The sequence below is a fragment of the Mirounga angustirostris genome, unplaced genomic scaffold, assembly GCF_029215605.1.
Source record: "Mirounga angustirostris isolate CCGP_5_RB_7025 unplaced genomic scaffold, mMirAng1.0.hap1 SCAF_1, whole genome shotgun sequence".
Lineage (NCBI taxonomy): Eukaryota > Metazoa > Chordata > Mammalia > Carnivora > Phocidae > Mirounga > Mirounga angustirostris.
The window spans coordinates 198,294,827-198,309,542 of NW_026991709.1; the positions used below are offsets into that span (position 1 = coordinate 198,294,827).

The window sequence follows — 14,716 nt, forward strand, 5'->3', positions numbered from 1 at the left end:
AAATAAAAAGGGGATCCTCTGGTTTCACACAACCCCCCCCCCCCAAGAGCCCGCTGAGCCAGCAGCTCTTCCTTGCTAGCAACACAACTAGTACAAAATGGGAAAGGTGGATTAAATTATTAATTTGCTGGCAAGAAAGACAAGTGTTACAGTGCCAAAGGGGAAGGGCTAATGAAAGCGCTGGAAACCCCTGCACTGCGCGAAGTGCCAGCGCCTTCCTGGACAGGTGAGCTCAGTTCCTGGTGGTTCCTTCCGCAGCCTGTGAGCACAGTCCCTCCGGGTGGAGGGATAAGAGCAGCTCCTGTTACTCGGCCTTCATGACACAGGAAGTTGAAAGTGGCACAGGCATTGGGCTGCAGAGAGAAAGCCTGCATCAGCGTGGCGAGGGCTAGGCCTGGGCCCTGCTCCGCGCTCCCGAGGCGCAGGGCTTACCGTGTCCTGCACTTCCACGGCGATGCCCCGCTGCCGCAGGGCTTGCAGCACCTGGGGCTGCAGCCGTTCAGTCCGGGCTCCGGTGCCCACCACAACGATCCCTAGGGAAAGATGGCCAGGGCTAGCCTGCGGCAGGCAGGCCTGTGGGGAGGCTGGGGCGGGGTGGCTTTTGGCTTTCTAGGCCTGGAAGCACCTCAGCCCTCCCCTTCTCCAGTACCTATCTGGGGCTCCAGCAACCAGAAGAGGGAGAAGCTTTCTTCGGTGATGTCCCGGTGAGTTCCTACCTGTGTTGGGAGGAGGCAGGTTAAACAAGTTCGCGCAGCTTTCCCCACAGAGCCCTCACCTGCGCCACAAAGGGGCAACGGAAAAGCCCAAGTTGGCCAGGGACAGAATCAGGGGGCAGGCCTGGGACTCTGGCCCTCCGCTGCCTCACTGCTCACGTTCCACTGCACCACGGAGTGCGGGAGCAGCGCGCAGGGCCCAAGCACGCGATTTCCATTGACCGTGAAGCCGCGGCTGCTGTAGCTGTCGATATACATGGACTGCGGGGACTCGCGCTGCAGCAGGGAGATGCGCGTCCGCTGGTACAGCTCGTCGTCCGCCGGCGTGAGCCGATGCCCTCGCCGTGGGGCCCTGCGGAGGGGTGTGCTCAGGATCTAGGGGATCGGGAGGAGCCGGGCCGGGATCGCCGGCCGTGGCGGGGCGGGAGAATCAGGGACGCTGGGCCCGGGCTCACCTCAGCAGCTCGGCAGGAGAACAGCGTAGCACTGCCCGCGCTCGGCACAGGCCGGGAAGCACGAACGCGGCGACCATGTCGGACCGGCAAGCAGGGAGGCCGGCGCTGGGTCAGCGGGGTCGTGGCGGAGCCCACCGCAGCGCGCCGACAGCGCCCCCTGCGTCCCGGAGGGCACGGCGCAGGTCGGCCGCCCCAGCGCGGGAGTTTGAGGGAGCAGGCCGATGCCAATTGTCCCAGGAGGACCCGTCCCCCGGCGCGGCTCCGGTGTCTGCACCTGCCACCCGCCCCGCCCCGGGCCCCCGCAGACCGTCCTGGGGGAGCCAGACAGCTGGTGGCGTGGCCCGCCTCAGAGCGCTGCCTGGGCCCCCGCCGCAGCCTGGTCCCCGGCTCTCAGCCATTACGTAGGGCTCCCGGGGCCTGGGGCGGGGCGGCCGCGCACCTGGTCGAGTCCCGCACACCTGGCCAGAGCGTGGGGCCAGCCTCCAAGCCCCTAATCCCAGGCTTTGGGGCGTCGGGTTCCCAGGGCGGGGCGGCCGGCTCAGGTTTCCCTCGCTCTCCCGCGAATCACGCCCCTCCCCAACCGTCACCCGCGCGACCGTTGGCGTCGCCGCCGCGCGTCTCCCAGGGCGTGGCTGCGCGTGGATTGGCTTCTTGGGAGCGCGAGGGGGCGTGGCTGATTGGTTTCTCCTTAAAATGGCTCCGAGTCTGCGGCCGGAGCAAGCGGAAGGGGACGCCGTGGTAGGGCGATTGTAGCTGTCCGGTTGGGATCGACCGGGCCGAACGGGACCAGATATTGAACTAGACAGCGGCTGGAGCATCGCCCTGTCGTCGCTCACTCTGCTCGCGGCCCGAGAATTCCCCGACCCCCCGTCTTGAGCCGAATCAGAGGGCCTACTGGCGCGAGAGTCGCTGGCGCCCGCGCGGGTTTCGGGCATCTCCGCGCCCCCACGGTGTCGTGGCCTCAAGGGAACGTTGACGCGTCTGCTACCCATGGGGTCGGGCGGGAGGGAGGTTCGGCACAGCGGGGGACGGTCGCATTGGATTCCCGGGGGTCCCGTCGCCGCCATTGCCTCCCCCTCCCCCCCCCCCCCCAGCGCTCCGGGCGCGGGCAGAGTCACGGGACAAAGGGCTCCGGGTGCGGGGGTGTCCCCGAGGCTGGTGCGCGGGTTTACTTCCTCTCCGGCCCGACGGGCGAGCTCCTCTTTTGGCCGATCCCGAAGCCCGCCCCGCCACCGTCACCGCACCGGTGGCCTGGTTTCATGGGACCAACAGGAGTAATCCTACCCTGCGGATCTAATCCGGATCGGGACCGGTCCTAAGGGAGGCCCTTACCAATCTTCCTATTGTTTTGGGGCCCAGGTGAGCGCCTCGTTCCCACTACACTCGGCTTTACCGCCCACTTCTAGGTCCGTCTTCTGGTACTGGGAATGGGGGGTCCTGATCTGGCCCCAGGGCAAGGGACCACCACCCTCCCGGGGTTAGTCCCCCCCTCCCCCGCCCACGGCTGGACAGCGGGCAACGGAATCCCAAAAGCAGCTGTTGTCTCCAGAGCATTCCAGCTGCGCTTGGATTTCGTTCCCTGCTCTCCTGCCAGAGCAGCGTCCTGGCCTAGATGGGGTGGGCCAACCCCTGACCCCAGACATACTTTATTTGGGTCTCTCTGGTCTCCGCCCCTGTCTCAGGTGCGCCCTCAGGCTGGAGATGGTGGGCGTAGGCGTCGGAGAGCCAGGGTTATGGTCATCTCTTGAACCTGGAGTAGCACTGACAAGGGAGGTTGGTCCCAGGGCCTTTGGACAGGGCTGCAATGGCGGTGAGGCCCACAGGGCAGGGCCACCCCAGCCCGCAGGCTATAGATAGCCTTTCACTTCCTGGGGAAAACCCACCCCAACCGTCTTCGTGTACCGAGTAGCTGAAGTCCCCGGCTTGGCCTCCAGCCTCCAGCCTGTTAGCAGCTGTCCCTGGGTCATGCGACTGCGGAATGGAAAGCGCTTTGGAATGACACGATCACTCCCGTTGAGTGGGCACCCAAGAAGCCATCGGGAATGTCGTGTCCGCCCAGTGCTCTTTCAGGGATCCCAGCAGGGCCTTGCAGCCCTGGCCCAGAAAGGGGTCTTGCCAAACTTCCTGCTCCTAGGATCCCCTCCTTTCTGAACTCTGGGCACTCTCACTGCTCCAGAGCAGTAATTATGGGTTTCCTGCACTCTGTGCTGTGTCGGGTTCAATCTCCATTAAAGAAAATAGAGAAAAGGGGGATTTAAGTTACACTGAAATGAAAACATTCCGGAGTCCTTGTGGGACAGAGGAAAGAGCTCTCTAGTGGAATGGGATGCTCCCAACTGAGAGCAGTCCTTTAGCTGGGTCCTCTCATGGTCACATTGTTTATTTTGCCTACAATGGCTCGTTGCCTAAACCAAAAGGCCTGAGTATCCCTGATAATGTACACAAGGTTAAAAGCATTAAAAACTGGTAATTCTGGAAAATATCATGATGGTTCTAATTCCTCAAAAATCAAGAAAAGAAATCCTACCAGAGTACGCATTTATCGGGAGTAAAGACCCAAATAGCAAAGGAGGAATGGGCTGTAAATAACCTGAAGCCGCAGAACACAGATTCTTTCAAAAATGAGATTTTTTTTTTTTTTAGGAGGTCCTGAAAATGGTTAGCTGCCCTATTCCGCTGACAATTCATTTGGAACTTTTGACGTTTGATCAAGTGTCAAATGTGGGGAATGAAACGTTATCACAAATAGGTAAGATTTCGATGAAACAGTCGGGTCTGGGCCCCACTCGGTAGCGAGGATCCTTTCCCTGGTTGCTAATGCTGGTGACGACGACGGAACTCTAGGCCGAAGGCGGACCTCGCGATGCCGGGGCCGGGCAGGGCAGGCGGACCACGCGGAGGGAGTGCTGGGACCGAAGGTCGAAAGCGGCCGCCACGGTCCCCTCTGGCGCACCTGTCCGCTCAGGGACCGCCACCGGATACGCGCCCCGGCCAGTCGGCCCTCCCGGAAGCTCGACCTCCTGACGTTTTGCTTCCGGTTCCGCTGGCTCCTTCCGGTCGCCATGGCGACGGGGCGCTTGGGGGTCGGGGAGACGCTAGGGGCCCTCAACACGGCCCTGGGGCCTGGCGACCCCGTGTGGTTCAAGGAGACGCGCGCCCGCCACCTGCGCGCCCGAGACTTCCTGGCGCCGCGGCCCGCGCTGCAAGCGCGCTTCGGGGACGGACAGGTGGGCGCCAGCCGGGCGGGGATGTGCGGCCAGGGGCAGCGCCACAGCCCGCTCACCGCCCTTCCTCCCGCAGGTGCCCGAGCGTGTGGTCCGTGCGGTCGCCGGCCTGCAAGGCCCCGGCGTGGCCCCGGTGCTGCGCTGCGCGCCGACGCCCGCGGGTCTGGCACTCCAGCTGCAGCGGCCCGCCGTCTTCGAGCGCGTGCTCGGCGCCGTGGCCGCCTATGTCGCGCCCGCCGCGCCCGCCGCGCCCGGCCCGCGCGTCCTCCTGCACTGCCCGGCGCTGCGCGGCGCTCCAGGCGCGCTCCGCTTGAGCCAGCTGCGCGCCGTGCTCGTGGCCGATCATTTGGCGCGAGCTCTGCGCGCGCATGGGTGAGCGCGCCGCGGGGCCAGAAAGGCCGGGGTGGCGAGCTGGGCCTAGAGCCGCTGCGGGTGGGCAGGAGGGGGAGCTGCGGCGGGTGCTCGGGCTGAGACGGCCGCCCTCGCTTCCCAGGGCGAGTGTGCGGCTGGTGCCCGCCGTACGGGACCCGCACATGCCGACCTTCCTGCAGCAACTGCACGTGGACTGGCCCGCTGCCTCCGAGAGAGCCGCCACCGAAGCCCTGAGGAGCCTCGCGCTTGCAGAGCTTAGCCCTGCCCGGGACGGGGAAGCCCTGCCCCCTGGCGTCCTGGGCACAGTGTGCCTGAAGGAGGTGATGCAAGAACGGGGACGCGCAGGTGGCTACGACCCCAACCTGGACAAGTGTCTGGGTAGGAGCTGGAGCCTCGCAGGGCCGGACAGAAGGTGGGGGACCCTGCGCTCCTGGCTGGCCTCAACTGTGCTCTCCGCAGTGACTGAGGATCTGCTCTGCGCGCTGGCCGAGCTGCAGGAGGCTGTCCGCCACGGGCCTGGGGACGGCCCTCCAGGCCTGGTTAGTGACTGACCCCCCACCCCGTGGGCCTCTGGCAAGCCGGGGGTCCTGTGTCCGCCCAGTGACCGTTCTCCTACCCTGTAGGCAGCGGCCCCGGATGCTGATGCGGGCAGCTGCATGGTCGTACACGTGGTGAGCTGTGAGGAGGAGTTCCAGCAACAGAAGTTGGACTTGCTTTGGTGGAAGCTGGACGAGCAGGCTCCGCTCACACAGGTAGGTTGGTGATGGTGGAGCGCCCCCTCCTCCCCCACCAACCGGAGGGCCCTTGAAAAGCCATCAAGGGGCACGTTAGCTGATGAGTCCATAGGTGATCCTCGGGCTTGAGGGAAAGGTTAGGCTCGGTGAGCGGGCGCTTGCAGCAGGTGCAGCGTCCCAGGAGAGGGTGGGCTCTGGAGGCCCATCCCAGAAAACACTGAAGAGTAATAGCTTGGGGAAGCTGGACTGTGCGCTGAGGGGTGGGCTTGAGACGGAGGCTCAAAGCCTGGTGGCAAAAGGCTGGAGTCCAGGCACCAGGTTTAGGTCCCTCCAGGGGTTTATTGCTGGAGGTGTATCGCCAGCTGGGCTAAGCGCCTGCTCTCTCCCGGACAGAAGCACCTGGTCTGTGGCCCAGTGAAAGCAGCTGGTGCCCCCGGCGCCCTGACTGCCCCCGAGTACTACGAGTGAGTGAGGCTGGAAGGGAGGCCACCGAATCAGGGTAGTTGAGGGGGGGGGGGGGGGGTCTCACCCCCCCCCCCGCAGGCCCCCCGGCTCACTCTTCTCCACACTCAGTCTCCGGCACGCCCAGGTGTGCAAGGCGTCGGCCCAGAAGCGCGGCAGGGAGCTGGCCCGAGGTGCGCCTGGGGGGCCGGGCTGCGCTCCGCGGGAGGGGCGGTCACCCGCTTCCCTGCACGCCCGCACTGACCCGCTCAACCCCTGCAGACCCGGCCTGGATGGAGGTCGTCCGCGTTCTCTCTGTGGCGACCATAAAGTTCGAGATGCTCAGCACAGCCCCACAGAGTCAGGTGAGCCCAGGAGCCCGACAGGTTCAGGGCTTGGGGAACAGGCTGGGTCGTGGCTGCAACTGTGCCCCCCCCCGACCCCCCAGCTCCTCCTGGCCCTGGCCGGCGGCAGCATTTCCACAAAGGGCACCAAGAGTGGCACCTTCGTCATGTACAACTGTGCCCGTCTTGCCACACTATTTGAGGGGTACAAGCACAGCACGGAACAAGGTCGGTACCCCACTTTTCCACCTGTGAGCAGTCTCAATTTTTCACTGCTACAGGATGAGGTGAGTGTCCTGGGGAGCTGGGCACCTGCAGGAGGTTGGGACCGCCCCTCCCAGCGCCCTTCACCTCCCCCCGCCCCCGCAGGGTGAGTGGCTGCTGCTCTTCAACGGCGTGCTCCCCTTCCCAGACGTGCTGAGCCAGACCGCAGCCTTGGCGTGCGCGGCCCCGGGGCTCCACACGACGGCGCGCACCGAGACGGTGAGGCAGAGAGGGCCGGACAGACACTGCGCACTTGATGATTTATTCTGGGCTGGGCACGAGATCAAGGAGACCAGCCAGTGACTCAGTCTCTGTCTCTAGATGTGCAAGTTCCTGGTTCAGCTCAGCATGGATTTCAGCTCATACTATAACCGCATACACATCCTAGGAGTAAGTACACAGCAAAGGGGAGGGTGCTTGCAGGGGTGCAAGGGAAGCAAAGGAAGAGACCAGCAGGCCCCTTCTCTCCTCCAGGAGCCTCGACCACACTTGTTTGGTCAAATGTTTGCCCGTCTCCAGCTTCTGCGGGCCGTGCGTGAAGTGCTCCACGCTGGCCTAGCCATGCTGGGTCTTCCTCCACTGAACCACATCTAAGGCCACAGAGACCCCGACAGCTAGGAATGTTTACAAAGTCATGACCTGGAAAAAAGATACAAAGACGCTGTTAGAGACCTGGAGCCAAAATAAATTGCTTCTGTTCCGTACAAAGCCGGGTCCTGTTGGTGGGTACTGGGGCGTAGGCTGGGTCTGCCCAAACAGCACCCGCCTCACCTTCTGTTCCTGCTCCGAAGTCAGGAGCCCGCGGCTGCCGCCGCCTCCTCAAGGCACACTGGGCATGGGCACAGACGGCCGCTTCTGTTCCACCCTGTCTGCGAGCAGGTCCCATGCCCAGCACGCCGGCCACCGCGGGACACCTTAATCATACCAGTTGTAAACCTCAAGCCCCTGGCCCCCAAGAGCACAGCGGTGGCCAAACTCAGGGCTTACAGGCCAGCAGTCCATGTCAGCCACGTCTGGGACATGGTACACGGTACTGTTCATGAAGGTGGGCTCCCCATGCCCCAGACGCCAGAAGGTCAGCCGTTGGTCGATGGAGGCTGAGACCATGAGGCTTGGGCTTAGGATCTTGAGACCTGTCACATGGGCAGCATGCGCACAGGGGACGGAGTACTCCTCTAGCACACGCAACTGGGGCACCAGTTCAGCACCCCCCATGGCCTCTTCCAGCTCCGGTGCCTCCACGGCCAGCACAAAGACATGGAGGGAGCCATCCTCACTGCCACTGGCCACGAGATGGCCCTCACGTGTGGGCAAGGTATGCAGGCTGTTGACACCACAGCTGTGAGCCTGGAGGGTCAGGCAGGGGGCGCCCAGCCCTGGAGGGAGAAGATGGTCGTCAGGGCCCAGCCCGCCACCGGGTGAAGGCGAAGTGCGAGGCGGGGAGGGACGGCCCAGGCTGTCTGCTAGCTACTCACGGTAGGGAAGCCCAGCGTCTGCTGGAGGCTCCAGGGCAGCGGAGCCGTGGTCCAGCACAGTAGTGAGATCCCAGAAGGCCAAGCTGCCGTCGGTGGCCGCGCTGCACAAGAACAGCCTCCTGGGGGCCGGGAGAGGGCAGCTGGGTCAGTGAGGGAGATGGGAAGCAACAGGAGCCCCCACCCGGCCCACGCGGGGCCCCCGGGCGGCCCCTCTCACCGCCGCTGGTTGGGTGCCTCATGGGTAAAGGAATGGACCTTGAGGACACACCGCTTGTGGTGGAAGGTTTCAGCCAGGAGCTGCAGCCGCCGCCCCGAGTCCTGCAAAAGGAAGAGCCTGGGGGGGGCGGGGGGGGCCAGCTCAGAACCCATTCTGGACAAACTTCCAGCCCTGGTGCTGGGGCCCAAGGCACTCCGCTCTCACCGCACTGCTCCGTCACTGCAGGCTGCAGCCACTAGGGGGCCGAGGCCAGGCCGGTCGAGCTCACACACAGCCAGGGACATGTACCTGCAGACACGACACCGGCCAGCAGTCAGGGGCAGCCTAGGAGCAGCGGCAAGGGGCCAGCCCTGCGGGACGCCAGCCCACGCTCCCGCCTCGCGGTGCGCACGTCACCTGGTCTCTGGGTCCACCTTGACCATCCGGTGCCGATTGCGCTGCCGGTCCCAGTACTCATCTAGCCGGTGGGACGAAAGGTGCATGACATGGCAAGCGAGGCGGCTTGGGGTGCTGGGGTCCGGGGTGACCATGATGCTGAAGCAGTGCATCTCGGCCCGGCCCCCCGCAGACACCACATGAGCGGTCAGGCCTGGCCGAGGATCCTGAGGGCCACCTGGGGTACCGATGCCCCACACGGCCAGGGCGCGCACGGAGGAGATATGATTACACACCGCTGTAAGTGCGTGGGCCGAACCGGTGACGGTGGGGAGCGCCAGGACACAGACGGTAGTGTCCTCACTGCACGTGATCACGATGTCGGTCAGGCCCGGCCCCTCGCTGCCGGGCTCCACGTGGTCGGGCTGCATGAAGCTGGGCACCTCAAATTCAGGCCCCAGAGTGATGGTGCCCACACGCTTCACACAAGTGATCTCACGGCCATGCAGGCTCTCGCGGAGAATCACATGTGGCCGGGTGCAGCCACCCAGAGCCCGGTAGAGCATGACGTCCCCGTCCTTGAGGTAGGCGAAGGCCATAGCCGCCTCGGTATCGGAGAAGGCCCAGGAGCGGTGCCCTCCACCGCAGTTGACGATGTGCAGCTTTTCATGTGACCGGGGACTCCACACCACAAACTCGTTGGCATGGAAACCCAGGATGACCATACTCCCGTCAGCCACCATGCGGAGCCCAGCCACCCAGTTCATGCCTCGACAGGACTTCTGCCTGAGGACCGGCTGCAGTTGGCCGCCTCGCACAAAGAGCTGATAGTAGGCGCCATCGCGCCCCGTGGTATACACGTAGCCACCGTGGCAGGTGACGGACGTCACACCCTGCTTCCCATGCAGAGAGGGGAGGGCGGACACAGGGCCCCACTCGGTAGAAGCAGTCTCAGCCCCCTCACTACTACTACCTGCTCCAAGAGCTCCAGCGATAGCCCCGGCCTTGCCCCCAACCCCAAGGTCCTTGAGCAGAGCTGGTCTGGAGGGAAACAGCAACACAGAGCCCCGGCGGTCCCCACACACCAGGAAGTCACCAGGGGGTAAGAAGGCACTGCACGTGTGCCATCTCTGCTTGCTGGGCGGCAGCAGGTAGCGGCAACGTTCCTTTGCAAAGATGGCCTTACCAGAGGGCGCAGCTGAGATTTCCAGGCAAGCCACCACACCGCCAGGGCCCGATGCCAGCAACAGGAGCTCCTCGTAGCCACGCAGGGCCCAGCTCAGGCTATGCACTTTCCCACGGAACAGGGTCAAGTCCACGGCTGCAGTTGGAGTGTTGATGGGGACAACCTTGACCCAACCCTCCCCATTGGCCATGGCACAAAGTCCGAAACCCTCAGGACCAGGGGCTGCCTCCAGGAGGCAGTAGGACTGGAAGCGCTTGTCCTCCAGCAGCTGCTCCCAGCACTTGACCTCAAGGTCGTAGAGATACAGGGCCCCTGTATCAGTCACTGCCAGTAGTCGCCAGGAGCCAGCCAGCGTCACAGCCTTGAGGGTACCTGGCCTGCTGCGGGACTTGAAGCAGAGAGCTGAGACCCCTGAACCCGGGCACCCACGCCCTACCAGGTGCCACAGCCGGATGCCCGAGTCATCACCCCCGGTGACCACCCAGGCCTGCCTCTCATGGGCAGCTATAGCCCGGATCCCACGGCCCTGGTGGCCCCGAAAGGCCTGAAGGATCTCACCTTCATGGCTCCATACCAAGCAGACACAGTCCTCTCCTGCACTGATAAGGTAATTCTCCAGGAGCTTGACCTGCCACACACGGGCGCTGTGCCCAAAGCAGTGCCCAATATTCTGCACCCGACCCCCAGGCACCCGCAGGTCACCCACCTTCCAGATGCGGACACTTCGGTCTTCTGAAGCTGTGGCCAACAAGCCCTTGCTTTCCAGGTACGACATGCTGAAGATGACTCCCACATGCCCATTGACACGTCGGTCAGGGGCCACCGGCTTATTGTCTATTAAAGCGGCTGCGGGGTACCAGACAAGGAGCTGATTGGAAACTGCACCTGCCACTATGGTCAGCTCCTTCCAGGTATCTCCGATCAGACAGGCTGAGGAGAGGGTGCACCTGTCTGTGCAGGGCACCTCCTGCAGCATGCACCCTACCACAGGGTCGTACAGCACTACCGAGTTATGGCCCAGGGCCAAGGCCACGTTGCCCTCAAGCCAACGTGCATCCCAGATCCAGTCAGTCATGTTCCACAGGCCAGAGCGCCAGAGCTCCCGGAAGCGGCCCTGCCCCCAGCTAACTTTCACAATTCGGAGTCCCTTGCTCCCAAACACAGCCACCATAGCCTCCGAGTCAAGGTCTCCATTTGGTTCTGGTCGCACCCGGAATCCGTGGATAAGATAGTGGCCAAGCAGGTTCTGCACGCGCTTCATCATCCGCAGATGGCCACCAAAATCGAGGCTGTACACCAGGACATCTGGCCCCTCACCTAGACAGAAGCAGAGAGCCACATCAGAACCTCACTCAACGGGGCGCCTGGGTGGCTCAGTCGGTAAAGCGTCTGCCTTCGGCTCAGGTCATGATCCCACGTCGGGCTCCCTGCTCAGTAGGGAGCGTGCTTGTTCCTCTCCCTCTCTCTGCCCCTCCTCCCTCTGCTTGTGCTTTCTCTCTCTCTCTCAAATGAATAAAATAAAATAAAATCTTTAAAAAAAAAAGAAGAAGAAGAATGCTCACTCAACTCTGCCAAGCCATGAAGAGACGGGGGCAGGGAAAAATCGGGCACGGAGTATAGCCTGCGAATGCACTAGAACACACAATCCTGCTGGCTCGAACCCTGGAAAATCCTTGGCCTCAGTGTCAGCTGGACTTTTCAGTGCTGACTTTCGGACGCCTGCCAGTTGCCCAACACTCAGTTCAACCTGGCTTCCTCAAATGCTGCCTCTTCCTCACCACACCTGACGGTTCCAATAGGAACCCTCGAAGCCCTTGTCCCAAAGCCCCAGCTGCATCTGCATCTACACACAGTCTTCCCACTCTCCCTCCCCCAGAGAAGAGGCTGTCCCCAAAGGTGATCCTCCCACCTTGGGACCACAGCAGAACCCCTCTGAATTTCCAAGAGCTTTTTCCTTGCAGCTCAGATGTAACCGTGTTCAACACTGATGGGAAAAACCAGGACAGGCGGCCCCCACTTTGGCAGCCAAGGCTCCCATGACCCTCAGCTACCTTCTGGCTGCCCTGCGGGCCCCTCTCATTCTACTAGCTCACCTTCAAGTTCTCTCAATGCTCCTCACTCCACTGATGGCTCCACTGACCGTTACCAGCTGGGTAACGGTCTACCCAGCCCCAGCCCCAAACCAGGAAGCTCACCGCTTATTCCGCTAAACTTCCCGCATCTTCTCATGTTCTCAGTCGCCAAGTTCCATGTGCTCACTTTCTAGAAATTTTTCAAATCCTTCCCACCACAGTGACTTTGGTCCAGGGTATCTATCACCTGCTAACCTGAGATGACACTAACAGTCCCTCATGCTATTTTTAGACTGCAGTTTCAAGCTCAATAGACATGCACTGAGCATCGATTATAAACCAGACAAGGAACTACACGCTGTAGTGAGTAAGACAAGCACAGACCCAGGCTCCTGGCCATCAGGCAGACACTAAACAGTATCACCCAAGTAACCTACATTGTCATAACTTTGTTAAGTTCCAGGAAGAACTGTAGGGATTGCTTTAATATAAAAGAGGGAAATCTACTCCAGTGATTTTCCCTCTAGAAGACATTTGGCAGTATCTGGAGACATTTCTAGTTGTCACACCTGGGAGTTATGCTAACTGGAATAGAAGCCAGGGATGCTGCTAAATGTCCTGCAAATCACAGACAGCCGCTCACACAAAAAATGATCTGGGCCAAAACGTTCATAGTGCCAAAACTGAGAAATCCTGGTGTCATCCAAGCAACTTGGTGAGTGTCAGGGGAGGCCACCTTGAGAACGTAACATTTAGGCTGAGGAATCAACAAGCAGTGATAACCAGAGGAAGAGTAGGCATGGGGGAGATGGGTGACCCTTTCTTGGCAGATGGAAGATCAAGTTTAATGGCCCTGAGGTGAGCAAGAACTCTAGGTTGTGTGGTTGGAATAGGAAACAAAGGGCTCAAAGGATGGGCTGAGAGAATGCTGCTGAGGGGGTCTGGGAGCCAAAGTTGCATGGCCTCGACTGATGGCAACAGGTAAAGAAACAGACAGATGCCACAAGTATGAAGTCAAAATCAACGAGAGGGGCTTGGGGACTGAGGAAGATGCTTGGGCTTGAGCACCTGAGTGGCTGTTGTTCTCCCTGCGCAGCTGGAGCACCCAGCAGGAGGATTTCCATTTGAAGAAACCTGTGCACTTGGAACTCACAAGCAAACAAGGCTGGAAATTGAAACTGTAGGTGCAAATGGGTGGAATTTGAGAATTGTAGCAATATAAAAGTCACTTTGGAAGTCACAGGAGCAGGGGAATTCACTTGAAGAGCTTTCTAACCTGCATTTCCCAAGTCATTTCCCTGTTTAAAACCCTTCATGAGGCCTCTTTCTGACCATAAAGTCAGATCTAGGCATAAAATGGTCTGGCCTCAGCTCATTTCTCCAGCCTCTTCTCCCAGACCGCACCCCCCCCTCACTCAGCCTCACAGGAACTCTCTCCTTCCCCCAAAGTAACAAATTCTGTCTCAAGACCTTTGGCATACTTACCCTCTGCCAGGAACTCACTGCTTCTCTTCTCCTAGCCCATTCTTGTGATTCTTTGGGTTTCTGCCTACTTATCCCCTCCTGCAGGAGCCTTAGGAGTCTAACCCGTGGTAGGAACCTTGGGCTCCCAGAGCCCCCACACCAGATCACAACTGGGCCACCCCTCCACACACACAAAACCACCCCCTAGGATAGGAAGCAGCTCACTCAAGGCTTGAACTCCAGTGCCCTGCCTCAGGGCCCTTAAAAAACAGCAGCACCACCATCAGTCACTAATGGCTTCCAGTTGAGCCTCGATGCTCTCCAGGGCTCTGCTGCTTCAGGTCCCAGGCTTTTGATGGCCTATGCTTCTCGACCTGACCTTCCCCGAAGGGATATCAACACTGGATTTCCTGGATGCAACCACCTCAGAAGGGGCCTCCGCGTCTGCCTCCCCAAGCACTGGCCTGCTCAGAAAGGTCTCATCCCTGGTTTCCCGCCACCCCATCCTCGTCGTCCCCACCTACCATGGAGAAGCCTCACCCACCCCTGGGAGCCCACAGCCCCGCCTACCAGGCCCCTCCCCCGAGAGGCCACACCACAGACCGCCCCCCGGACCCGCCCACGTTGAGGGGGTTCCCCCCCAACTCCCGCCCCGCCCCGGCTCCCGGCAGGGGCCACACACCGCTCTCCCTCCTTGCCCCGCATTCCAAGCCACTGCGTTTCCCCGCATTTTCCCGCGGCCCCACCGCCCTTTCCATGTCAGCTGCAGATTGTAAAGGAACTCGATAGCCACATCGTTTTTTTGTCTCTGGGGCTCCTCCGGCCGGGCCTCCAGCCCGCCATCTCCTGGCTCCCGCCCACCTCGATCGGGCTTCATCCCGCCGCCTGTCCTCCTCTTTGGGGGCATCCCTTTGTTCTCATGGTCCCGCCCCATGCAAGCGCCCGGTTTCTTCGCTAGCGCGTGCCTCGGACCAAACCTCACCCGCCAACAGCCGATCCCCCACGCACTCCAGACCCGTGACCGGGAGGAGTATGAGCTCCGAGGTTGCCCGCGGCCAAACGTAGTCCTCGTGAGCGTCCATGTCGGTCCTCGAGCCGCTGCGGCTGCCTTGGCCAAGAAGGGAGCTGAGCTCTCGCGAGACGAGCCTTCCTCGCGCGCAGCAGAGCCGGTCTGCGGCGGCCTTAGCAACAGGTAGAGGAGCCCAGGGTAGCCCGCTGCCAATGTCCAATCACGACCCTTCGCCCCACGAAGTCCAGCTCGTCATTGGCGAGACCGTCCCCGCCCCTCCCTCTGACGTGACGCTCGCCGAGCGCTGCGGCGGGCTCCTACCGGCCCGATCTACCTCCCCCCGACCCGACCTGCGGCTTCTCGGCCCCGCG

The 14,716-nt window shown here is 61.8% G+C and overlaps 3 protein-coding genes across 13 annotated transcripts; 1 reads left to right on the forward strand and 2 right to left on the reverse strand.

Moving 5' to 3' along the window:
• Positions 1 to 102: 102 nt before the first annotated feature.
• Positions 103 to 1,733, reverse strand: NDUFAF3 (NADH:ubiquinone oxidoreductase complex assembly factor 3). Of its 2 annotated transcripts, none has more exons than XM_045862459.3 (5): positions 1,169 to 1,733; positions 936 to 1,065; positions 650 to 716; positions 433 to 533; positions 103 to 353 (listed from the first exon to the last, which is right to left on the reverse strand). In XM_045862459.3, the coding sequence occupies exons 1-5, from the start codon at positions 1,243 to 1,245 to the stop codon at positions 147 to 149; spliced, it is 582 nt and encodes a 193-aa protein (XP_045718415.1). In that variant the 5' UTR covers positions 1,246 to 1,733; the 3' UTR covers positions 103 to 146. The 2 variants fall into 2 exon arrangements, with proteins under 2 accessions (XP_045718415.1, XP_045718414.1); XM_045862458.3 differs by having other exon boundaries at positions 873 to 1,065.
• Positions 1,734 to 1,870: 137 nt separating this feature from the next.
• Positions 1,871 to 7,255, forward strand: DALRD3 (DALR anticodon binding domain containing 3). Of its 10 annotated transcripts, XM_045862455.3 has the most exons (12): positions 4,088 to 4,395; positions 4,469 to 4,764; positions 4,886 to 5,142; positions 5,224 to 5,303; positions 5,388 to 5,516; positions 5,892 to 5,962; positions 6,072 to 6,133; positions 6,222 to 6,304; positions 6,388 to 6,570; positions 6,653 to 6,766; positions 6,869 to 6,937; positions 7,022 to 7,255. In XM_045862455.3, exons 1-12 carry the CDS (start codon positions 4,231 to 4,233, stop codon positions 7,139 to 7,141), a joined length of 1,629 nt encoding a protein of 542 aa, XP_045718411.1. In that variant the 5' UTR covers positions 4,088 to 4,230; the 3' UTR covers positions 7,142 to 7,255. The 10 variants fall into 10 exon arrangements, 9 of the variants coding, with proteins under 9 accessions (XP_064452400.1, XP_064452418.1, XP_064452411.1 ...); XM_064596330.1 differs by adding an exon at positions 1,871 to 2,527 and having other exon boundaries at positions 3,812 to 4,395; positions 4,944 to 5,303; positions 6,869 to 7,255; XM_064596348.1 differs by lacking the exon at positions 4,088 to 4,395 and adding exons at positions 1,871 to 2,527; positions 3,812 to 3,917 and having other exon boundaries at positions 4,944 to 5,303; positions 6,869 to 7,255.
• On the reverse strand, positions 6,789 to 14,575 carry WDR6 (WD repeat domain 6). The gene is made up of 7 exons (XM_054504758.2): positions 14,314 to 14,575; positions 8,636 to 11,112; positions 8,444 to 8,527; positions 8,240 to 8,356; positions 8,023 to 8,141; positions 7,319 to 7,923; positions 6,789 to 7,186 (listed from the first exon to the last, which is right to left on the reverse strand). Exons 1-6 carry the CDS (start codon positions 14,416 to 14,418, stop codon positions 7,463 to 7,465), a joined length of 3,363 nt encoding a protein of 1,120 aa, XP_054360733.1. The 5' UTR covers positions 14,419 to 14,575; the 3' UTR covers positions 6,789 to 7,186; positions 7,319 to 7,462.
• Positions 14,576 to 14,716: the final 141 nt, after the last annotated feature.